Source organism: Podarcis gaigeae (genome assembly GCF_964106915.1).
Source record: "Podarcis gaigeae genome assembly, chromosome: 3".
Taxonomy (NCBI): Eukaryota; Metazoa; Chordata; class Lepidosauria; order Squamata; family Lacertidae; genus Podarcis; species Podarcis gaigeae.
Window position 1 is genome coordinate 2,741,987 of NC_139680.1, and position 25,835 is coordinate 2,767,821.

At 41.9% G+C, this 25,835-nt stretch overlaps 1 protein-coding gene across 6 annotated transcripts in view; it reads left to right on the forward strand.

Annotated features, from left to right (window-relative positions):
- Positions 1-1,557: 1,557 nt before the first annotated feature.
- Positions 1,558-25,835, forward strand: part of VPS54 (VPS54 subunit of GARP complex) — a 52,811-nt gene continuing 28,533 nt past the window's right edge. Inside the window, exons 1-5 of one of the 6 annotated variants that reach the window (XM_083730137.1) lie at positions 1,558-1,805; positions 10,461-10,622; positions 15,996-16,237; positions 18,853-18,931; positions 19,716-19,750. In XM_083730137.1, coding sequence (XP_083586263.1) covers positions 10,487-10,622; positions 15,996-16,237; positions 18,853-18,931; positions 19,716-19,750 — 492 coding nt within the window. In that variant the 5' untranslated portion in view covers positions 1,558-1,805; positions 10,461-10,486. Of the gene's footprint in view, positions 1,806-2,047; positions 2,202-9,360; positions 9,484-9,554; positions 9,577-10,457; positions 10,623-15,995; positions 16,238-18,852; positions 18,932-19,715; positions 19,751-25,835 lie in introns of those variants that run through there. The other 5 variants (XM_083730136.1, XM_083730139.1, XM_083730141.1 and 2 more) reach the window with 5 other exon arrangements.

The following is a 25,835-nucleotide window of genomic DNA, read 5'->3' on the forward strand; positions in this document are numbered from 1 at the left end:
TATCTGTAACCAGATTTATTGTTGTAATGGTACTGCATGGGCAACCCCTCGGCTCATGCTATAAAGGAGCAGTGTGTCTTTCAGCTTACATCACACATAATTTATAACCTAAAACCATTCAAATATCACTCCTACAATTCCTATTGGTTAAGAAATTGCAGTTTACAGGCTTCCTGATCTGCCTACATCTAATAAGTACCCCCACCAATAACATACATCCCACGTCCATTCAAATTAGCCGTTTCTCCAACAGGGGTGTGTTCTATAATATTCATGAAGCATGTGTAATAGTTCTTAAACTATCACCTGCTATTTCTCCTTGTTATCTCGAGTCACCTCTAAACTATAAATCTATCCCTCTTTCAAGGCTAACAATCTACTTTTAACACATTCTATACTTAATTGTAACACTAGCAAGGAAAGGAGCCTCTTAGGGAGTATTCTAGCTTGTCGAGTCCAACATCTACTTTATCTCATTTGCAGTTTCTCCAGCAACTCAAGTTCTAAGACATAAACAACTCAGGTTGTAGATAAAGTTCTCCGAAGAGGCCCCTCCTTTGGGCTGTTTGTGAACCTTTGTTCGCAGAACCTTGGTGTCTTAAGGCAGGCACGGTCGTTTTTACTATTTCTTCCTTATTTATTCCACAAGGGTCTTCTCTGTAGTAGTGTTGCATCTGTGGAACTTTATTCCCTGAGAGACTGGCCTGGCACCTACTTCATTCTACTTTTAGTGCTTGGTGCGGCAAGAACCAGGCTTTTAATCATTTAGGATGAACCTGCTGGATCAAGCATTCTGTTCTAACAGTGGCCAACCAGATACCTGTGGACCCAAATACAAGGGTGCTCTCCCTTCCTGTGTTTTCCAGTAACTTTTCAGGAGCCCCACTGCCTCCCACCGTAGAGGCAGAGCAGGGGAAGGACCCCTGGCCTGTTAATTCCAGTCCAAGGTGACTCTGGGGCGCTCATCTCGCTTCAGGCCGAGAGAGGCGGTGTTTGTCCACAGACAACTTTTGGGGTCCTTTTATTGTAAACTACTCTGATAATTTCTGTTTATTACATAAGTAAATAAGACAATAAAATGATATTGCATCTTGAAACATGGAGTAGTTTTTTAAAGGTACGCAAACTGGAATAAAACCATGTCATATTTATGACAAGAGAGCAGTTACCTATAATTTACCATTTTATTTCAAAATACTTTAAAAATTCCTTAAAGTAAATGCACGAAAGCTTTGCCTTTCCCTAAGACAGAAAATGGGAAAGGGAGATGCTGCACTTTATGAAAATGTTTGCAGGTGTGACAGGGAGGCGGAGAAGGGAGGATGAAATGGGGAGGGAAGGGAGCTGGGGAGCGGAAACGTCCCATCCAGAGCGTGTTTATGGAGAGCAAGGCCCATTGATTTGTGCCTTATCCCAGTTAAGGTCTTATTCTTATTTGGACATTTCAGTCTCTTGCAAGCTGGGATCCAGGCGTCTTCAGGCCTGCGCCTTCTTCTCCGCCTGGGTCCCCGCCAGGCCCTCTCTCGGCCGGGAGGCTGAGCGGGCTCCTTGGCTGCAGAAACATGGCTCTACCCGGAGTAGCATTCGCGAGAGGAACTAGCTGTAGGCTGCGGTTTTGCGGCGCTCCTGCAGCCGCGGGTCTGTTTTGCTGAGGCGGTTTCCCCCTCTTCGCCGTTTTCTATCTTTGCTTCCGATTTGAATGTTTTGCTATGAGCAGCCTGGGCGCCCTTTCATACGCCAAGGGCGAGACGGGTCAACATTTGGAAAGGAGGCGGCGCTGACCCCGAAGGCAGCTGATTTCTGAGGTAAAATGTTGCTTATTATTTCATATACGGCGGCTGCATTTTGCTGACAGGGAGGGAAGTGGGTGGCGCTGCGCTGGCCGCGAAATCTCTCTCTCCGGGGCCGCCCAGCGCTTTTGCCCGGCGCTTTTGCCCGGGCTGCAGCTGGGCCGAGCAGGGGCGGAAGAGGCGGCGGTTCCCCGGTAGCTGCTGCTGCGGCGGCGGCGGCTCCTCCTCCTTCTGGCCGGGGCTGCGGGAGAGGCGGCGCTTGCCGGGGCCGCTCTGCTCGCTGCCGCATCGCCGCCGAGCGCGCCGCCCGCCCTGGGCCCAGCCGGCAGCCCGGAGAGCCGCTCCATGGTGGCGACGTGTCGCTTGGGAGGCGCTAGGCCGCGGCGCCGCCTTGCCAGCTTCTTCCCGCAGGTACGGAGGGGCCGGGGAGGCGGGCGGCGGGCGGAGGAGGCCTCCTCGTCGGCCCCGCCATGAATTCCAGGCCCCGAGTGGGCTGGATCCCGGAAGGGCGCTCCTGCAGCAGCCGCCGGATCCGACCCCTCAGGAAAGGCGTGGGTGAGAGAGAGAAAGCGGGTGCTCGGGTCCCAGCGGCAGCCCAAGGGAGCGGGCCACCCTCTGGCCCTCAGCAGCCCCGCACATTTCTTCCGTAGCGCGCTTTGCAGGAGATACTCTCCTCTTCCTTCCTCCTCCTCCTCCTCCTGCTCCTTATCTGTGGGCTCAGGCTGCCTGCCTCGCAGGAGCGCGGCTTGGATTCCCGGCCCCTTGGGGGGGAATTGGGTGGGTGCTCGGGCGCCCAGGGAGCCAGTGCCTGTGCCAGACCCTCCAGCAGTTCTCCCATGAAAATAGGGACGTCCCATTCCATAATGGTAATTTTACTCTTTATACTCCACACATCTTACTGGGCTGCCCCAGCCACTCTGGGCAGCTTCCACCATATATAAAAACATCATTAAAAAATTAAACATTAAAAAACTTCCCTATACAGAATTGCCTTCAGACGGCTTGGAGGTCAATAACTCCATAGCCTCCAACATTTCTCCAATGAAAATAGGGACGTCCGAAGGAAAAGTGGGACTTTCCAGGATCAAATCAGAACCTGGGACGGCTTCTCTAAATCAGGGACATCCCTGGAAAATAGGGACGCTTGGAGGGTCTGCCATCCTTTGTCATAACCCTTTTCCTCCCCCTCCCCAAATTGGCATGAGCTGTGACCCCATAGTTCCCTTTCCAGAGGATATCACCCACTGCTTTAATTCTTCTTCCACCCCTTTTGAGCCTTAGGGCAGTGTTTCCCAACCTTGTGCCTCCAGCTGTTTTTGGACTACAATTCCCATCATCCCTTGCCACTGGTCTTGCTAGTCAGGGATGATGGGAGTTGTAGTTCAAAAACAGCTGGAGGCACAAGGTTGGGAAACACTGCCTTAGGGTGCTGTTTGCAGGCAATCCTTTCCTTTCCACGGAAGGTTGTATCCTGCGAACCCCACAGAGGGCAAGTAGGTTCCACGAACTGCTGGTTCTTCTCTAGACTGACCAGCATCATCAGTCCATTTTATCAGATGCACAAAGTGTTATCATGAATAATTTTATAGACAGACAGATATATGGAAGGTGGCAGGGTGGAGCAGAGTTATAAACATTGAGGTCGGAAGGAATGAAATTGAGAACAGACAGACACACTGATATGTTAACAGCAGCCATTCATACGAAAAAGTTGTTAATACCATAGACTTCTTTAGTGTGGTTTTAAAAAACCCACTTTTGTCCCAATTCAGTGTACAAGTTACTGACCCTCTTGAGGACTTGTAAGCTATTAAAATAATATTAAAAGGCTAGCTTTCCACCAGTAAGATTAATAGGCTCAAGGAATGGCCAGTGAAGTCCTACCCAACCTTAGGCACCAATTCACCCCATCAAAGCTTTTTTAAAATAACACCAAGTGGTTTCAAATTTGTGACATGAATCCATTTAGAGAGTGGCATCTTGTATTTTGAACAGGAAAATATCTGATAAAAAGACAAGGCTTGGAGAGATCCTTCCAAAGCTGCTGCATTCTCTACCTCAGGGGTCAGCAAACTTTTTCAGCAGGAGGCCGGTCCACTGTCCCTCAGACCTTGTGGGGGGTCGGACTATATTTTGAAAAAAATACAGTGGTACCTTGGGTTACATACGCTTCAGGTTACAGACTCCGCTAACCCAGAAATATTACCTCGGGTTAAGAACTTTGCTTCAGGATGAGAACAGAAATCATGCTCTGGCTGCACAGCAGCAGCAGGAGGCCCCATTAGCTAAAGTGGTGCTTCAGGTTAAGAATGGTTTCAGGTTAAGGACGGACCTCCGGAACGAATTAAGTACTTAACCCGAGGTACCACTGTATATGAACAAATTCCTATGCCCCACAGATAACCCAGAAATGCAGTTAAATAAAAGGACACATTCTACTCATGTAAAAACATACTGATTCCTGGACCGTCTACGGGCCGGATTTAGAAGGCGATTGGGCAAGATCTGACCCCCGGGACTTAGTTTGCCTACCCATGTCCTAGGTTAGATCCAAGATAAAGTACTATTCATGTATTATGATTCTTTTGATCTTAAGGTATATTTCAGCTGCAGAATGAGAAATGAGACAAAAATGCTGATGGCAAAATCAGGGAGAATACTATTTGGAAGTAAAAGTGATTCACTGCTAGGGTTGTTTCAATATTAAATTATTTTGGTCCATTGCTTCTAAACTCTGAAAAAGACAAATAGGAAAAGAAACATATAAGAAGATCCAGCTGGGACAGACTAGTGGAAGGGTTTTGTTTTTTACTATGTTAACCAGCCAGATTGGCAAGGCATTACTACTATGTACTACTACTACTTTTTGTGTTTTTAATATTGAAAACTGTCCTGTGATCCTCGGATGAAGGATGTATATGTGATTTATTTTGAGGGTTATATATACACTTTGCCTTCACAGTTGCCTCCATCTGTCCTTCCATACTTATATGTGCTTAGCATATTAAATGCACCTGATAGCTGGTACTTGGAAAGTGCCACCATTGAGCTTTTCCTTTGACAGTCTATATTGAGATGCCTTCCTACATTGTTTTTGTTATGTTTTCCCATCATTATATGCTTCCATTCTGGCATATATACTTAGAATAAGAATGTGTCATGTATTCATGGGTTTACAACATGACTTCAAATGATACCCGAGGAAGCATCATGTCTTAATGTCAGACATATGTGTGTATAATGCATTTCATGCACTATCCTATCCTCAAACTAAAAAGTTCTGAGTTGGGACACATTCATGTTTATAAATGAGTTCCCTTAAAGGTAAAGGTAAAGGTACCCCTGCCCGTACGGGCCAGTCTTGACAGACTCTGGGGTTGTGCGCCCATCTCACTTAAGAGGCCAGGGGCCAGCGCTGTCCGGAGACACTTCCGGGTCACGTGACAAAGCTGCATCTGGTGAGCCAGCGGACGATCAAAGTTATATAAGTGGTTACATATAAATTTAACCTTGGATTGAGTTTACATTATTTTCTGTGATCCATTATTTTCACTGGAGTGAAATGGGGGTTACTAGAACCCTCTAAGTCTATTCCATGGGTAGGCAAACTAAGACCCAGGGGCCGGATGTGGCCCAATCGCCTTCTCAATCTGGCCCGTAGACGGTCCAGGAATCTGCATGTTTTTACATGAGTAGAATGTGTGCTTTTATTTAAAATGCATCTCTGGGTTATTTGTGAGGCATAGGAATTCGTTCATTTCCCCTCAAAAAAATATAGCCCGGCCCCCCACAAGGTCTTCTGAGGGACAGTGGACCGGAGCCCTGCTGAAAAAGTTTGCTGACCCCTGCTCTGTTCTATCTGCCAAACCCAGATAACTCCTCCCAGAAAATAAAATGAAATTAAATTAAAAATCTGAATGAAATAAATAATCCATTTTGGAAATCAACTAGAGTCCAAGCCTATATGTTTAAAGTTTTAACAGGGGTGGCTAACCACCAGTTCAGGGGCCTGATCTAGTCTCTCAAGCATTTTTTTTTTCCTGTTTCCCAACACCCTGCCAGTTTTGGAGAGGGCAATATATATCTATTTCTCCAATATTTAGGGTTCTATCCAGCATGAGGACACATTTGTCTTGTTTCCTAGTCACCCTCTTTGGTTACAGTCCTCTTGGTACTCACCTCCTGAGTTTGCTATTACAGTATCTGGGTCAGAAATGTAGCAAAGACTTATGTACTTATTGAGAAAGGAATCAAAACCTTCAGTGTGCCATGCTGGATGGCATTTTGATGAGACAGGATTGTCCCTCTCCCTGACTTTTCTCAGTTTCTGCACTTACTTCCAAGTAAGCGTGCATATGATTGTGCTAGTAATACTTTTATTGACCTGTTATGAGCTGTAATCCTAAATAATACGTGTAGCTAGGGTCTTAACTGCTAAGTACTGAAGGTCAGAAAAGGTTCCTAGCTTATTTGGAAGTGAATAAGGGACATGTTTTTGCAAAACTAATATACTATGCCGAGTTTCAGCCTACTATTTCCCCATTTGGGTGTGGGGCTCCCTGCACCTTAACTTTGGGGGTTAGGTTTCCTCTCAGCACAATCCCAGTGAGCTCACTGCTGCCAGCTAAGCGTATATAGGATTGCAGCTTTAATCATTCCATTTTGCCAAGTTGGAAAAGTTGAATGTTGCAGACCAATGAAGGGCTTATTTATCCAGAGGTTACTATTTCACATTTGTTACCATCCATCTCAGTGAAATACATATTCCAGCCTTCCACAACTTTCCAATTTATCAACATTCATTGACTATGATCATTGATGGATTGAGAGATCTGAGTCAAGAAGACCTTCTGACCAGCCAAAAGCAATAATTATTATTTAGTTTGATTTAGCTTCTGTTCTACCTATTTGACATGTAAGCATACCAGACCCTGCAATGAATTCAAACAAACAAATGAGTAATCCTGCAGGTTAAATTTAGGAACTTCTGTCTTAACTTGTATACTGTTCATATATACTTTATAAAGAGTTTAAATTAAGCAGTATGGAGAACTTTCAGGGTAAAACACTTTGGCTTCAGCTCAGAGCTCTTTGGAAGTTTGGATGTGCAGACAGCTCTTACTTGCTTTCTTGACTTGTTTCTTGACTTGGACAAGGGCAATCATTGCATTTACTGAAACTGTGTGCTTTGGAATAAGCAAGGAGTTCCTGAATTTCAGGGAATTTATTTGGGATTATTTATGTATATTTGCCTATGGATTCCAGATGCTTTGCTTGCAATAACTGCAATGTGTTTCATTAAGACATAGCTTAGATCAGTATTAGGTTAATTTAATTGATCTAAAATTTGACAGACTACTTTTATTACATCAGTGAGAGAAGTAATATCAACATGAATCATTTTCAGGCACTGAAATGTGAGTTTTTAAAAAGATCTTCCAAATGTTAAAACTGGAACATTTGTATGTTAACCTTGCCAATGAAAATGTAATGACAGGTGGAGATATAATAAAAATAAATGTTCAACAAAGTTTATTATATGAGCTGTGATTAATCCAGGTTCATATTTTAGTTTCTGGAGCCATATCAATGCCTACCATAGAATCATAGAATCATAGAATCATAGAGTTGGAAGAGACCCCAAGGGCCATCGAGTCCAGCCCCCTGCCAAGCAGGAAACACCATCAGAGCACTCCTGACATATGGTTGTCAAGCCTCTGCTTAAAGACCTCCAAAGAAGGAGACTCCACCACACTCCTTGGCAGCAAATTCCACTGTCAAACAGCTCTTACTGTCAGGAAGTTCTTCCTAATGTTTAGGTGGAATCTTCTTTCTTGTAGTTTGGATCCAGTGCTCCGTGTCTGCTTCTCTGGAGCAGCAGAAAACAACCTTTCTCCTTCCTTTTATATATGACATCCTTTTATATATTTGAACATGGCTATCATATCACCCCTTAACCTCCTCTTCTCCAGGCTAAACATGCCCAGCTCTCTTAGCCGTTCCTCATAAGGCATCGTTTCCAGGCCTTTGACCATTTTGGTTGCCCTCCTCTGGACACATTCCAGTTTGTCAGTGTCCTTCTTGAACTGTGGTGCCCAGAACTGGACACAGTACTCCAAGTGAGGTCTGACCAGAGCAGAATACAGTGGCACTATTACTTCCCTTGATCTAGATGCTATACTCCTATTGATGCAGCCCAGAATTGCATTGGCTTTTTTAGCTGCCGCGTCACACTGTTGGCTCATGTCAAGTTTGTGGTCAACCAAGACTCCTAGATCCTTTTCACATGTACTGCTCTCAAGCCAGGTGTCACCCATCTTGTATTTGTGCCTCTCATTTTTTTTTGCCCAAGTGCAATACTTTACATTCCTACCTTAAGCATGGACATAGCCAAAGGGGGGCAGTTCCCTCTCCAAATCAATAAAAACCAATACAAATCTGCCCCCCTAACAAAGGCCTTTCCCCCCAACAAAGCCTGCCCCCCAGGCTATGCCAATGAATGTAAGCTATAGTTTCTGCATCTGAGTAGAAGTACAGTGGAACCTCGTGTTATGGACGGGATCCATTCTGGAGGCCTGTCCGTAACACGGAACTGACGCAAGTTGAAGCACTGTGTCTGTGCAGGCGCATGGCATGATTTAGCGCTTCTGTGCAGGCGCAAGTGGCGAAACCCAGAAGTAACCCGTTTCGGTAGTTCCGGGTTGCTGCGGGGCACAACATGAAAACACATAACCTGAAGCGGACGCAACATGAGGTATGACTGCAGGATACAATTGCAGTCTAATGTAGGAGTGCAATTAAAGTATTTTCTGTTAGTGATACTTCAGATTTTCTTGTGAGGTTTTGTTTTGTGTTCATTTCACTTTTACTTTGTGATGAGATTTGAATTGGAAGGCTTGTGCATTGCTGCATATTTGAAAAAAAAAATTCACTAAATTCAGAAGGATGCTGTTGTTATCTAAATTAGAAAACTTAACATTTCAATGTGAGGAAGCATCTTAGTTAATAAGCTGGGGCCATTTTTTACAAATGGTTAGTTTGAATGTACTTCACAGGTCTAAAATGTAACAGAAATGATTTTCACCACGTAATTGCTAATTATGGAGCACACTTTGATATTTTCCCTTTTGATACTATTTTACTAGAGCAATTAGGAATTGTGACATTTTGTTCTTTTTGTTGTTGTGTGAATAGACTGGTGTGTACAGTGGCTTGCCGAGGTTAGTTATTTATAAGATCATAGAATCCTAGAATTGTAGAGTTGGAAGGGACCCAGAGGATCATCTAGTCCAATTCCCTGCAATGCAGGAATATTCAGCTGTCCTTTATAGGGATCAGACCTGCAACCTTGGTGTTCTCAGCCCCAGGCTCTTACCAACTGATGCTAAATTTATGACTATACTCAAATAGCTGTTAGCTGTGAATAATTTAGTGTGGCATCATGTTGCTGCTGATTTAGGACGGGTTTATTGGTCTAGTGAGGTGACTTCAACTAGAAACATTTACTCTTCCTGTTATGTTTCTGTTTTGTTACTGAAATTAAGCTTTTCACCTTTGGCAGGGAATAAGGTGATTGTGCATGGTAGAAGGGAGAGGAGGAAGATGACAACGAGGAAGTTGAAAGCAAAAGCATTATACTTTTCCCAGAATATCTTACAAAGCCTGCTTATCCCACCTGTCTCTTCCCTAGCATGTTGGTATCTGTGTACAGTAATCACAAATTGATGATTTATGTTGCATTCAGGGAACTAGATGAAGACTAGCTGAAGAAAAAGGGTTTATGAAGGTTTATATCCTTGCTCTCTTTTCTTACTGTACTGGTAGATATAGTTGCACAAGAATGTGAAATCATCAGTATAAGAAAACAAATAGTCCATTGACTTCAGTGGCATTAAGCCATGAGTTTATTGTTAGCATGTACTCAAAACTTTTCCTAGAAAGAAAAAAGCCCCATGGGTATCATTTGTTAGCCAGTGGGCTGTTATGACAATTGTTAAATGGAAGTAATAGGTATCTGGTATATTTGATTTGATCTTGGCCATTTGTTTTCCATAACTTATCTAAAAACTGCTCTAGCCTTATTTGTATGTATCTTAATGGACCGATAGTCCCATATTTGATAATAGTTATTAATATACCTCACATAATGCATAACAATTGTGTATATTTCTAAAAGAGAGTCTACTTAAGGTCACCAGTGACACCCAGTGGATAATTAAACCACATGAAAATACCAAATACAGTGGTATGTCGGTTTTTGAATGTCTCCGTTGATGAACATTTCAGTTTTCGAATGCCATAAACCTGGAAGTAAATGCTTGGGTTTTTGAACATGCCTTAGAAGTCAAACAGAAACGCGGCTTCCGCTGAGTGCAAGATCCTGAGGCCTAGCTGTCGGCTATTGAGTTTTCAGAACTTTTTTTTTGAATGTTTCAGAACTTGAACGGTCTTCTGGAATGGATTATGTTCGAAAACCGAGGTACCATTGTATTCCTTAAACATAAAGAAGACTGTATGGTGTTGTCTCATTACATTTTTCTAAACCATTTTATCTCCTTTTTTACCTTAACTTTCAGTTTCTATAACTGGGTTGTCATAATATAATTGCATCAGCCTGCCATAATATCTAAAAAGATGTTTATGAATACATGCTATCTCTTTTTAATTCAGTACTTAACCAGTGGTGACTATATGCAATGGCCTCAAGCCACCGGTCTTCACCAGTGCCTCCATCAAAGAGCAGTGATACTTTCATTAAAAGGGAAGTGGATTCTGCCAAACGCTTTCGACCAGTGCAGTCGCTGCCAGATGTATGTCCCAAGGAACCAACAGGTAAGTGTCTTTAACAAAATTGGCTTAACTTTTTTCCATACTAAGTGCCACGTTACCCCATTGAAAAGCTGTTGAGTGCCACATTACAGTATGTATGTATGAATGTATGTATGTATTAAATTTGTATACAAATTTAATACAGACATTCATACATACAGCATAAAAACAAAATAAAGAAACAAGAACAAAACCAAAACACACCAATAACCCCCCTCTCACAAACACATTTAAAAGGACATAGAATGTTAATCAACCAAAGGGCTGGTTGAAGAGGAACATTTTTTCCTGGCACCTAAAGATGCATAATGAAGAGTCAGGTGGGGTCTCAAAGTTACTAGGTCTAGACCCTTACCCTTAACTCTCTCTCTCTCTCTCTCTCTCTCTCTCTCTCTCTCTCTTCCCCCCCCTCTCTCTCCCTCTCTCTCTCTCCTTCTCCCCATACATACACCATATCTCATGGAAACTGAGATCTATGTTTGATACACGCGTGTCCCCACTTAAATGAGGGTTATGTTCCCAGGTACCACAAGTACACATGAAATCATGTATAGTGGGGAACACCATCTAAAAAGCCAAACACCAGTACAATTGCTCCCTCCAAACCTCTTTTATCAAACTCCAACTCTCTTTTTTTTATATAATATTTTTTATTAGTTTTATGAAATACAGAAAAAAGAATAAAGAGCATATTATAAAAGTAGAAGAAAGTTACAAATTTTTCTTACTCTTTTTTCCAAATCTATTGGACTTCCCCACGTCCTCCCAACCCTGCATTCTCTGTGATGCATAACGTCTGCAATTTGTTAACTTGTTTCAATAACTTATTGTATCTTCCATTTTATCATGTTACCCAATTTCAAATATATTATGGCCCAAATCATGTACGTTTTCATTTTAACACAATAAAGTTGTTTCATTATTCTATCTCTGACTCCTTGTACCTTAATTTCCATTTCTTTAATTTAACATTACTGAAGCTAGAATTTCCTAAAAGGTGCGTTTTTTAACATTCATACAACTTATAATGTTTTTCCAAATAGTCTTTAAATTTTCTCCAGTCCTCCTCGAATGTTTCTTCTCCCAAGTCTCGGATTCTGCCAGTCATTTCGGCCAGTTCCATGTAGTCCATCAACTGCGTGTGCCATTCCTCCAGTGTGGGTAAATCTTGTGTCTTCCAATGTTTTGCAATCAGGATCCTTGCTGCTGTAGTAGCATACATAAAAAAGGTTCTGTCCTTCTTAAACACTCTCTGGTCCACCATGCCCAGGAGGAAGGCCTCTGGTTTCTTAGGTAAGGTAAATCTAAGTACCTTTTTTAGTTCATTATGAATCATTTCCCAAAAGGCCTTCACTTTCGGGCAGGTCCACCAGAGGTGAAAAAATGTCAGATACACCCCTAGGTATTTTACTTTTTTAACCACATTTAATTCTGTTTCTTTCACGAACTCATCTGTTTCTGTAATTGTCAATTTTTTTGCTAGAACCTTAGTTTTTTGCTTGTTCAACTTAAATCCTGCCACCCGACCAAAGTCCAAAATTAATTCTAACACTCTTTTAGTACTAGAGACAGGCTCCTGCAATGTTAATACCAGGTCATCTGCAAATGCTTTCAATTTATATTGTTTCACTCCGACCTCAATTCCCTGTACCAACCGGTCCTTTCTAATCATGTTCAATAGCACCTCCAGAACTGAAATAAACAATAGGGGGGATAGGGGGCACCCCTGCCGTGTCCCTTTTTCAATTTTAAACTCCTCTGTCACCACATTGTTTACTATCAATTTCGCTTTTTGTTCTGAATATATTGCTTCTATTCCATTTTCAAACCCCCGCCCCACTCCCATCCCTTCCAAATTTTTCTTCATAAACATCCAGGAAATATTGTCAAAGGCTTTCTCCGCATCAATAAAGATTAGCACCGCTTGCGGTGGAAGCTAGTCAAAAAGCAGAACAGGCGAACAAAAAGGTTGATGAGATTAGGGGGGAAGTAAGGCCTCTGAAAAGACAGGTAGGGGAACAACAAGCCTACCTGTCATTGGTTGAATTGAAAAGTAAGGAAAATAATCTCAGATTAAGGGCTATCCCAGAATTGGAGGAAGGAAATCTACAGGGATTTTTAACACTTTTGTTCTCCAAATTCTGGGGGATAGAGGAAGATAAGGACTTTAAAATTGTGACTGCCTTTAGACTGGGAAAATTGATAAAGAAGGACAAGTCCAGAGACTGTTTGGTTATTTTGAGATCGAGAGAGGAAAGAGACAAGATACTAGGCCTACATTTCAAAAAATTTTGGAGATAGAAGGTAAAAAGGCTGAAATTTACAGAGATATACCTAAACACCTTTTGGATCTTAGGACTACTTATACAGATTTGACCAAATTGTTGAGATACAACACAATCCCTTATAGGTGGGAGTTTCCGTAAGGACTATCATTTACCTACAAAGGAAGGAAAGTAAGAATTAAAACACCGGAGGACCAACAGAAGTTCCTACACGACCACGAGGAGGACCTCCAGAAAGGAGCTGCAGCTTCTTGGCCTCCACCACCACCGGGACCATCTCCAGAGCCTACACCGCCTGGATCTGGACCAACATTACCACCTCCGGGATCGGAGGGAAACCTAGACACCCCATTGTAGACCCACCAATTAGACCAGGATGTCGCTGCAGCTTCTTAGTTGGAATATAAACGGCAGAAATTCCCCGGAAAAAAGAAGAAAAGTATTTCATATTTTGAAAAAAGAACAATTGGACATTATTTGCCTGCAAGAAACACATGTGACGAGGCTCCACAGAAAAGTGCTAATTAATAAAAGACTAGGCCAAGAATTCATCTCTTCGGACAAAGTGAAGAAAAGAGGAGTGGTGATATATGCAAAGGAGAGCCTGTCACCGAAATTCTTATTCAAAGATGAACACGGCAGAATTTTGGCGATTGAAATTCAGACACAAGGAGAAAAATTTCTGATATTAGGAATATACGCCCCAAATGAAGGAAAATCGGAATTTTTCAGGAAGCTGCATGAGATTATGCTGGACTACCTAGACTACAACAACATCATCATGATGGGTGATATGAATGGGGTTGTGTCTGTAAATATGGATAAGTCGCAAAGTGCTAACATAACGAAAGATGGCAGACTACCTTAAACTTTTTTTGAAATGACTGACAATGTGGACTTAATTGACATATGGAGGGTTAAGAACCCCCTAGGAAAAGAAGGGACTTTCTTTTCTGAAGCTCATCTGACATGGACACGAATCGACCAAATATGGATAACTAGAGGACTGGCACTTAAGACTAGAAAGGTGGAAATCTGCCCAAAAACCTGCTCCGACCATAATGCTTTGAAAATGGAACTCAGACTAAATACAACCGGATCCTTCAGATGGAAAATGAATGACACCCTACTAAGGGATGAGAAGATTGTTAAGAAGGCCCAAAAAACTTTAAAGGACTATTTTGAGATAAATTTAAATACCACTGTGGAAAAAAGAATAATCTGGGACGCAAGTAAAGCAGTCATGAGAGGGTTTCTAATACAACAAAACATGATCAAGAAAAAACTCTGGAATGAAAAGAAGGAGAAGATATTGGAAAAAATAAGAGATGGAGAAAAAAAACTAAGATCCAGGCCCAAGTCGAAGGAAGTGCTGAGAGAAGTGAAATTTATCCAAGCACAATATTTGAAATTGATAAATCAAGAGGTGGAATGGAGAATTAAACAAATGAAACAAAGATCTTTTGAATCAGCAAATAAGTGTGGGAAACTGCTAGCATGGCAGTTGAAAAAGAGACAAAAACTTAATACAGTTACAAATCTAGAGATTGAAGGGAGAATGGTACAGAAACCCGAGGAAATTAGAAAGTGCTTCTAGAGATACTTCAAAGAGCTTTATTCACAAGGGCCACAGAAAGATTCGGAGGTGGACCAATTTCTTAAAACCAATGGATTACAGAAAATACCTCAGGAAATGAGAACAACCCTGAATAGTAATATCACACAGCAAGAAATTGAAAGCGCCATTCAGAACCTCCAATTAGGCAAATCTCCAGGCCCCGATGGACTTACCTCCAAATACTATAAGGTTCTGAAGGACTATTTGATACAACCTTTGCTGGAGGTTTGTAACCAGATTATGGAGGGGAGGAAGGCACCGGAAACGTGGAAAGAAGCCTTCATCACATTGATACCCAAACTAGAAACTGAAAAGACTCAGCTTAAGAACTACCGCCCCATCTCACTCCTAAATGTGGATTACAAAATTTTTGCAGACATTTTGGCAAGTAGGTTTAAAAAAGTGCTTAATGAAGTGATCCATAAGGACCAGGCTGGCTTTCTCCCTGGTAGGCATTTGTTTGGCAACACAAGAAACATTATTGATATCTTGGAGCTTTTATCAAACTCCAACTCTCCACACGCCTCCCCTTTCACACATTTTTGCAGTTTAAATAGATTTATTATTTCCCAGCTCTGCGTGTATACATGAGTTGAACACACGTAAGTGGAGAGACGCCTGTCATTAGCAGGGTAGGCATGGTAAAGTTTATGCTGTTAAACATACACATTGTGTACCTGTTGAACTCTGTGGACGTGACAAACTACATTCTAGTGATTTCAGGGGATCTCTTCTGAGTGTGACTTAGACAGATACAATCCTTAAATAGTGAATTGACATTAGTTTGTTTATTGCACAGTTCCATATTACTACAGACATAAAAAAAGTAAATGTTTAAATTTTGGATATTTGCATTAAACTTGATAGCCTATGTGAGCTTGAATGAAAAGAACATGTTGGATGAGTAATAAATCAATTTCAATAAGATTGTTTTGATAGCAAAAACAATTAAAATCAATTTCAGGGTTATGTAACTCTTGAAATTCTGCATTGCCTTCTAATTCTTCTCTTAATTATACTTTTAGGTTCTGCTTTTTTATTTTTTTTGTACCTTTGAAAGGAGCAAACAATAGTAAATTACATGATGACTGTTTCAATGTGTAGAATATTTGTATGTCTGTCATTGTGAGGCTTTGCAAAATGTACAAAGATAACAATTGTTAATATGCTTCATTTCTCTGATATCTGAAATTACCTGCTGCGTGGAGATTTGTATCTGCTACCTCACTGCCAACATTGGAGAGTTCAGAGTTTTCTGTTCTACCCTGAATGCTAAAATGAATATTAAGATAAGATGGATATATTTCAGTCTAAACACAAAGGTGCAGAGCAGTCCTGCAGTACATAATTAGAGTGTAATATCTCCTTAAGATATTTATTTGTATGGTTAATTCTTAAATTATGCTACAGATTTTATCTTGTCATTGCTGGAAAAAATGCATGCCTCTTTCAAGCTACTGTTTTGTCTTTCAGGTGATCCTAATAGTTTGTGTGACAGTCCAGCTTTAGTTGCTGATCAACATAGATGGACTATTTATCATTCCAAAGTAAATCTCCCAGCAGCACTAAATGATCCTCGGTTAACAAAAAGGGAATCTGATTTCTTTACAAAAACATGGGGACAGGATTTTGTGGACATTGAAGTTGTGCCTTCGCTCTACCTCCCGCAGATCAGCAAGGAACTTTTTGTAACATACCAACAGGAAATTGTTCAGGTAAAAGAGAAATCCTATGATAGACCTGTCTATTTCTGATGTTCAGGCTGTGAGTGCTGTTGCTTTTGTAGCAAATAGAGGCAGAAAAAGGAGAGTTGGGGGGAACCCAAAGCTAGAAAGAAAGAAAGAAAGAAAGAAAGAAAGAAAGCCCATAGTTCCTCAAAACAGCCTAATGCGGATTGAGTGTGCTCAGTGGCCATGGAATGCTGACTGACTTTTTTTGCGTATTCTGTGCAGTTTAATTTGCTACCTCACAGAAGATGATAAAAATGTATTTGTCTCTTTAAGTTCTTTCACTGTTTATTTTTCTTCTTGCAAGCTGGCTTAGGACCTAAATTGCCTGGTTGGTGAGGGACTAATAGTGAGGAGGTGAGCGGGAAAAGGAATCTGCTGCCAGACCAGACAGGCAGAGGATGAGCACAGTTCATGCTAAACAATTTTTTTAAAAGTTAATGCTAACTTGTCAACCAAAGCCAGCTTTGAGCTAGTGTTTCATATCCTGTTTTGTTAGCCTCATAGAAAACCATGAGGATGTACAAGCAAATCATAGTTTAGCTACACAAAAATGTGGTTTCCTGTTACATCTGAAGTGGCCCACACTTAATAGAATTTTTTACATTTGTTGCACACACACACACACACAGTTGTATATGAACATTTTTTTAAAGATTCCATATGCTGGGAGAAGAAACACGACTTGCTCATTTAAACAGTTTTTCCTATTTTTAAGCAGCGTGATGAAATAAGTACAAGCTCTCTGTGCACAAAGGCTGGAAGTTTGGAACAGTTACTCTACTCTACAGTGGTGCCCCGCAAGACGAACACCTCGCAAGACGAAAAACCCGCTAGACGAAAGGGTTTTCCGTTTCGGAGGCGCTTCGCAAAATGAATTTCCCTATGGGCTTGCTTCGCAAGAAGAAAGCCCATAGGGAAATCTCCAGGGACCTCTTTTAAATGCTAGCGGTGGGGAGCAAAGCCTTCCCCCCCCCCCCTCTGGCCTTCAGAAGAGGTCCAGGAAGGCTGGCGGGGGCCGAAAGGCTTTGCTCTCCACCGCCAGCATTTTAAAAGCAGTCCGGGATAGCAGGGAAGCGCTTCCCGCTATCCCGGATGGCTTTTGAAGGCAGGCGGGGGGGAGCAAAGACTTTTGCCCCCCGCCCGCCTTCAGAAGAGGTCCTGGACCTCTTCTGAAGGCCGGCGGGGGGCAAAAGTCTTTGCTCCCCCCTGCCTGCCTTCCTGGGAGAGCGGAGAAACGCAGCGCGTTTCTCCGCTGTCCCAGAGGGCTTTGTCCCCCCTGCCTGCCTTCCCGGGGGCTTTTAAATCGCCCCAGGACAGCGGAGAATTCCTCCGCTGTCCCGGGGCGATTTTAAAATGCTCCTGGACGGCTTTTGAAGAGGTCCTGGACCTCTTCTGAAGGCGGGCGGGGGGCAAAAGTCTTTGCTCCCCCCGCCTGCCTTCCCGGGAGAGCAGAGAAAGGCAGCGCTGCGTTTCTCCGCTCTCCCGGGAAGGCAGGCAGGGGGGACAAAGACCTCTTCTGAAGGCGGGCGGGGGGCAAAAGTCTTTGTCCCCCCTGCCTGCCTTCCCGGGGGCTTTTAAATCGCCCCGGGACAGGGGAGAATTCCTCCGCTCTTCCGGGAAGGCAGGCGGAGGGGAAGCAAAGACTTTCGCCCCCCGCCGGCCTTCAGAAGAGGTCGGGGGACAGACTGTTCCCGGACCTGGTCTGAAGGCGGTTTCCATAGGAACGCATTAATTGATTTTTAATGCATTCCTATGGGAAACCATGCTTCGCAAGACGAAAAACTCGCAAGACGAAAAGACTTGCGGAACAAATTAATTTCATCTTGCGAGGCACCACTGTACTCTGAATGTGTCTGCACACACTCTACCTCCCCTTCTCAGTTTGAGCAGCAAGGTCTGAAGAGGACTTCAAGATGCATTTGACTGAATGAACTTGGAAGCTTCCTTGCAGTAGGAAACCAGTAATCCAGAGTTGCTGGTCATGGGGAGGCTTCTAAGTCTGTCCAGTTGAATTTGCATAGAAGACCCCTTCATGCTAAGCACCCTAAGATGGAGAGTGGAGGGTTGGTGCTGCTGTACACAAAAAAGTTGTGGGACACACGGACACTTAGTCCCCTGCACTCCCCCCCCCCCCACCCTTGCATGTTCAGGATGAAGGCCTGAAGAGTACTTGAGTGCTAAACCTTACAAAGAAGCCTTAGGCCCTCAGGTGCTTTGGGACGATATGTCCCACCAACCATGGAGATAATGGGGGTTGCAGTCCAACAGCATATGTGGACCTAAGGTTGGGGAAGTCTACTTCAGAGGATAGCCCAGTCCTATGCATGCCTACTCAGAAATAAGAGCTATTGTAGGCGTTATTCCCAAGTATGTGCGCATAGGATGTCAGCTTTAGTTAAAGGTATAAGAAAAATTGGCCCTGATATATATATATTTTTAATCTTTAATATATTTTATTAATAGGAATGCAGTCCTCAATTACACCATTGCATTATAATAGATTTAATTTGTCAGTCAATTTTCATTTTGCATAGGAAACTTAAATAATGTGCTGTGGGAAAAAAATGTTTCAAACCCGGAATTTTCTTCACCTTTTGTAGAGAGAAAAGATTCATGAGAGATGCAAGACCATTTGTCCTCCTAAAGATACTTTTGATAGGACACTGTTACATACTCATGGTAGGTTACAGGTTTTCTTGTAGCTGCTTCGTCATTCTCTTTAATTTACTAGGGCTGCCATACGTCCGGAATGTCACTCTTCATTGGATAAATTGAGTCCCTGAGTGGGGAACAATGAAGTAAGGTAGTCATAAAATATGCAGGAAAAAGATAACAATATACAGAAATGACAGAGTATGTAGGGCCAATAAATGAACAAAACAACAGCTTCACCATAAAGCAAGCAAAGATAAATTACAGTGAAGACAGCAATTAGAATTTCTAATTTCACCCAATACCTGGGTAAAGAAAATACAGCATCTAGCTGACTGAAATATTTCAAATTGTCTGCCCTGAATCTCTGAAAATTCAGCTTCATTTAATGTCCCCAAATTCTAGTATTTATGAGAGAGAGAGAGAGAGAGAGAGAGAAACATTTCTGTATTCACTTTCTCTATGCCATGCATAATTTTATACACCTCTCTCATATTCCCTGTCTTTTCATCTCTCCAATGGCTAGAGAGTGAAAGAGGTGAATAACTGCCTCCCCACTGCCTGCTGAGATGGTTCTTCAATCTACAAAGGAGAATATTTGCTTTAATAATATTTTCTTCTATTTATCTAAAATGAATGAGTTCAGATTTTTCTTACTTGTGTGTATTCAATCTGAAAACAAATCCAGAAACATTCCAAAGTTTAATAAGGGCCTGTATGTTTCATAAAATTGAAAATGAATGAGCAACTGGAGTTTACTGTGAAAATATGTAATTTGAATCTTCTATTTGTTGCGGCATTTTATTTTTAGATAAATCCAGGACAGATCTGGAGCAAGTACCTAAGGTATGATGGAGATTTTCATAGCTGTAAGAAGAAATGCTTTGCCCGTGTCTTTTGCTTATTAATTTATTTGGGCTGTGTGTATTATTTATTGAATTTATATACCGCTCTATACTCGCAGGTCTCAGGGCGGTGTACAGAATAGAGATACATATTTTAGCATAGCTTATCCTACTCTTATATGTGACAATGTATGCAGAATTTAGGCAACTTATCAAAATGCATCATTTCCAGTTGTTTTCACCAATCTTCCTCTTTTTGAAGTTGTTTCTTTTGCCAGATTCTGAAGATTAACTATTCACACTATAGTCACATTTTATTTTATTTTTGTCCTTTGCTGCAATAATCCGTACATATTTCACCCATACATCGGCCCAATGCAATAATGTACTACAGGAACCTTCAGATTTGTGTGACCTCCCCTTCTTTCCTCCTTAGTCCACAAGGTTGAGGAATGGGGTTCTTTAAAGGTTTTGTTTGCGGTTTAGAACGAGATGTAGTTTTAATAATAATAATAATAATAATAATAATAATAATATATTTTATTTATCTCCCACCCATCTGGTTGAGTTTCCCAAGATGGAAATATTATGTTATATAAAAATATAATGAAACAACAAACATTAAAATACAGAATATCTTATACAGACTATCAATAAACCAATAAACCAATAGATAATAAATAGCAGTAGTAGTAGATAGTGGTAGTAATCATCATAATATTAAACACTATGTCCAAATACAGAAGGGAGTGGAACTTCAGACCTGATTTCCTAGCATCTTTCCCCGCTTACGCAAAGAGAAGCAAAGCAGCTTCAAGTGAATGCCATGGAATTGTTCATATCTCTACTTATTAATGCAGTCATTCTTTCTCAGATTGAGTTTCTATATGGCAGTTTGGATAATATAAAAGAGTCCATAAATATAAAACCAAATATAACCAATATAAAACCAAAATATAATATAAATATAATAAGTAATAAGTATAAGAATGTAAGCCTAACTAGTTTTGGAAGCTGTGTGTTTCCCTTTCTGCAATTCAGAGAAAGTTAAATAGGCTTAAGTAGCACTGAAGTGGGAATTAAGCAGATGGGTCATACTGATTTTAACAGGATAAAAACTCATACCACATTGATGTGCCCTTCTCTTTGTCAGACACCTGGTTTTCAGCACATGTAGCATGAATATGTCTCTTCATAATACGGACTTCTCTTCTTCTTCTTTGGCGATCACTCATAGCCGAGTAAGATTGTCTTCCATGAACATGGTCTTAACAGTGTGTCTGTAAGTGACTGTTGGTAATACAATAGCTTTGTAAACAAGCATTTGATTTCCCTTCAAATTTCCTGGTCCTCAAGCACTCTGCACTTCAGTCAGGAGAAAACTGCACTTGCAGAGCTCAGGCAATGCTGGATTTTGACATTAATGTCGGCTGTTGTGAAAAGATGACTGCCCAAGTAGGAGAAGTGATTGGCACTTTCCAATGTTGCACCATTGAGTTGGAGTTGTGGCACTGCAGAGGGGTTGTTTTGTGCTTGTTAGTGCAGCACTTTAGTTTTTTTGGATGTTGAGCAATAGGCCAAGTTATCCGAAAGCATCTGCGAAGATATTTAGGATGGTTTGGAGATCATCCTCTGAGTGTGCACACACTACGTTGTCATCAGCATACTGAAGCTCTATGACGGCAGTTATGGTAACCTTACTCTTTGCTTTTAGTCTATTCAGATTAAAGAGCTTTCCAACTGTTCAATACATGATTTCTACTCCGGTAGGGAGTTTCCCTTCGACAAAGTGTAGGATCATGGCAATGAAAATAATAGAGTTGGGGCGATAACACAACCCTGTTTAACACCTGATCCCACTGTGAATGGTTCACTTTGAGAGCCATTGTTATCTGCGATTGTTGCTGTCATATTATCATGGAGGACCCAAATGATGTTCACAAATTTATCTGGACAGCCAATTTTCAGAAGGACAGTCCACAGGGCATTTCAATTTGCAGTGTCAAAGACCTTAGGTCAATAAATACATGGGTTGGGTTTGCTCTCTGCATTTTTCTTGAAGCTGTCAAGCACTGAAAATCATGTCCATTGTTGCCATAGAAGGTCCAAAACCATTTTGGGATTCAGGAAGGGTAGCCTCGGATATTATTAGGTGATTGTTTGCTAAGATCAGGGGTCTGCAACCTGCGGCCCATGGGCCAAAAGCAGCCCACAGGGGTCGTTTAAACCAGTGTTTTTCAATCTTTTTTGGGCAAAGGCACACTTGTTTCATGAAAAAAATCACGAGGCACACCACCATTAGAAAATGTTAAAAAATTTAACTCTGTGCCTATATTGACTATATATAAAGTAATTCTCTTGAATAGGAATCAAATAAACACAAAGAAAGTATTTTATAATTACTTTATTATGAAATAGTAAGTAAACAGAAATATGAAAAATTATAAAATACTTTATTTTTAAATCTTTTGAATTTTTCAATTTTCCCCACGGCACACCAGGCAACATCTCGCGGCACACTAGTGTGCCGCGGAACAGTGGTTGAAAAACACTGGTTTAAACAGCCCCCGAGCTGCCCGCTCGGCGAGTCCCTGCGCGCTATGCAAAACTAGTGTAGCACGGAGTGGGGACTCGCTTTCGCAGCGCCAGAAATTGCGTTGATGCAGACGCGATCCAGCCCACAAAGCGATCTCTGTGGCAGTGAACTGGCCCAGGCGAGGTAAAACTTGCCAACCCCTGACTAGGATCCTTGCAAGAATTTTGCTGGCTGCAGCTAATAAAAAGATGCCTCAATAGTTTCCGCAATCTGTTCTATGACCTTTTTAAAAGAGATTGATAATTTTGGCATCCCTAAAGTCTGCTGGGATCTCCTCTCTCTCCCAGATTTTTTGATGAGCTTGTGAAGTTGTTGTGTAAATTGAATTCCACCCACTTTGAAGAATTTGGCAGGTATCCCATCAGGTCCACTGGCTTTATTGTTTTTCGTTTGCTTAATAGCTGTACACAACTCTCCCAGATTTGGAGATACTGCAAGCTCATCTCTAATTTGTTTTTGCGGAATTTGTGAGAGACCTTCGCAGCTATGAGGGAGTTGCGGTTAAGGAGATGCTGGTAATGTTCTTTCCAGTGCAATGGAATAGCTTCTTTATCTTTTAGAAGTGTGGTACTGTCTGCTGAGCGTAGGGGGAATATGCCATGATTTATTGGCCCATAGATGGTCTTTGTGGTTTTAAGGAAACTCTGTGCATCGTAAGTGCTGGATCTCTTAGACTTTTTTTCTCCACCAGGTTTTCTATAGTTCTCTGGTTCTTCTTTGAACCTCAGCCTCAGCGTTGGCATAGGTTTTTTTCTTAGCGGCATAGTTATCTCTTGGCCAGATCTGAAAGGCCTTTCTTTTCTTGCGAATAATGCATTCAATCTCACTCATTCTCATTAAACCAGTCCTGGTGTTTCTTGGTTTGGTATCCAATGGTTTGTTCACAGGCTGCAATAATGGATGTTCTCAGCTTGGTACAATGTTCCTCGATGTTGTCAGGGAATTCCGAAAGCAGATGGTCCTTAAGATCAGTGATCCATGCGACGGTCATCTCCAGGCTTGACTACTGTAATTCGCTCTATGCAGGGCTGCCCTTGAAGCTGTCCCAGAAACTCCAGCGGGTACAGAATGCTGCAGCGAGGCTCCTCACGGGGTCTCTGCCATGGGAGCATATTCACCCAGTGCTTTTCAAGCTGCACTGGCTCCTGGTGGAGTACAGGGTCAGATTTAAGGTGCTGCTTTTGACCTTTAAAGCCCTTCACGGCCTAGGACCCTCGTACCTCCGGGACCGCCTCTCCTGGTATGCCCCACGGAGAGCCTCAAGGTCCATAAATAACAACACCCTAGTGGTCCCAGGCCCTAAGGAAGTTAGATTGGCTTCAACCAGAGCCAGGGCCTTTTCAACTCTGGCTCCGGCCTGGTGGAACGCTCTGCCTCATGAGACCAGGGCCCTGCAGGATCTGATTTCTTTCCGCAGGGCCTGTAAGACAGAGTTGTTCCGCCTGGCCTTTGGCTTGGAGCCAATATGATTCCCTCCCTCTCTCTCTCTCTCTTTTTTTTTTCCTTTCTTTTCCTTCTCCTGCGATGAGGCTACATTTTAATATTTTAATGTTCCATTATTTTAATGTTGTATTTTATTTTTGTTTTTAAGTTGTAATCATTCATCTTGTTTTTATTATTGCTTGTAAGCCGCTCTGAGCCCGGCCTTGGCTGGGGAGGGTGGGGTATAAATAAAAAATTATTATTATTATTATAAGAGTCGTTTGGTAGCAGTCCCGCTTAATAGGATCTTGAAGGGCTTGAGTGTTCATTTTGTACCTTGGTTTCCTTTCTTGAAGCCTGTGTTGAGGTATAATCTTGATAGCCATTGTGGAATGTATTAATCGGTGATCTGTTCAGCACTCGTTAGCACTCGTCATAGCTCTGGTAAGGAGCACATCACAGCGATCTTCAGTTCAGAAAATTACATAGTCAAAGAGGTGCCAGTGGTTTGACCCAGGGTGCCTCCATGATGTCTTAAATTTATTTTTTTGTTGAAAGAATGTGTTGGTAATAACAAAGTTGTACACATATTGTCAAAAGTAAGATTCCGTTCTGTTGCTGTTGCCAATTCCTTCTTTCCCAATAGTCCCAGGCCACAGATCGAATGAGCTTTCTTGGGAAGAGTTCCACTAATGAGGCGCCACAGCCAAAAAGGTCCTCTGCTGTCCTTGTATCGGGGGTGGGGTGGGTATACCAGTGTATCATGTTGGCACATGGAGGAAAAAAGGAGCCATTTGTGATAGCTTAGAGATCTATGTACTAAAAGAGGGCACCCCAAAAATAAATAGGCCCAAAAATGTGTGTATATGACTTGGGTGAATTTCTTGAGATAGCAGTCATGGCTAGCCTCAGTGTGCCTGGTAAGAGACAAAATGCAAGGGACTGGCAAGCATTTGCCTGATGTCTGCATTTATTAAATAGAAATAAGTATGTGGACCAGCAAATGCAACATTTCCTTTTGGTGGACCTTAAAAGACTTGGTTTAGATTGAATTACAGTGGTACCTTGGCTTAAGTACTTAATTCATTCTGGAGGTCTGTTCTTAACCTGAAGCACCACTTTAGCTAATGGGGCCTCCCGCTGCCGCCATGCCGCCGGAACGTGATTTCTGTTCTCATCCTGAAGCAAAGTTCTTAACCCAAGGTACTATTTTTGGGTTAGCAGAGTCTGTAACCTGAAGCGTATGTAGCCTGAAGCGTATGTACCCTGAGGTACCACTGTATAGGAATTTCAAGTTGTGTTGCTAGCTGCTAGCTAAAGGAGAACAGAAGATGTTGGCCCTTTCTTTGCACTGCAACCATTGCATTATTGTTGGACATAGCACAGTTACTCAAGGGCTTTTGGGTAATATAACCCTTGTGATTGAATCTGACCAGGTTGGCCAGAGTTAACTTTGCATGCTTATTAACACAGTTCTCCAGGTGTTTTCTGTCTGTTACTGCTGCACAGAAGAAATGTGAAAGAGGTATTGAGTTTGATGCCTCCTATGCCTCTTCCAGTGAGTTGGCATGCTAGAGATTATTAGGGAAGGGATTGAAAATAAAATTGTAATGTTATGCCCTCATACAAATCTGTGGTTCACACTGTGCCATGCTTGACACATGCTTATGCAGTTAGAATTTTTTCAGCTCAAAATTGTTCAGTGGCAACCAGAAGTTAAACCTAGCAACATAGTAGATTTACTATTGACCATCTGCAATTACTGAAGCCAGGAACACAAGTAGTCGTCATCAGTGGCAAAGGTTTCATATTGCTAGACTGTAGGCGTCACAGAGTGCCTCCTCCATGCTCTGTTACTCTATTTTATTTCTATTTCTATTTTCTTCATTTTGCCAGTTTTGTCCGGCCCTAGTATTCTGTGGAAAAACCCAGAAAAGTTCAGTGAATTGCTCAGATTTATAGAAACCTTACCTAACATCATTAAACATTATGATGAAACATTTTTAAAAGGATTATTTCATGGTGACAGTTATATTTGTTTTCATAATTAGTATAAGGATGAAGCCTG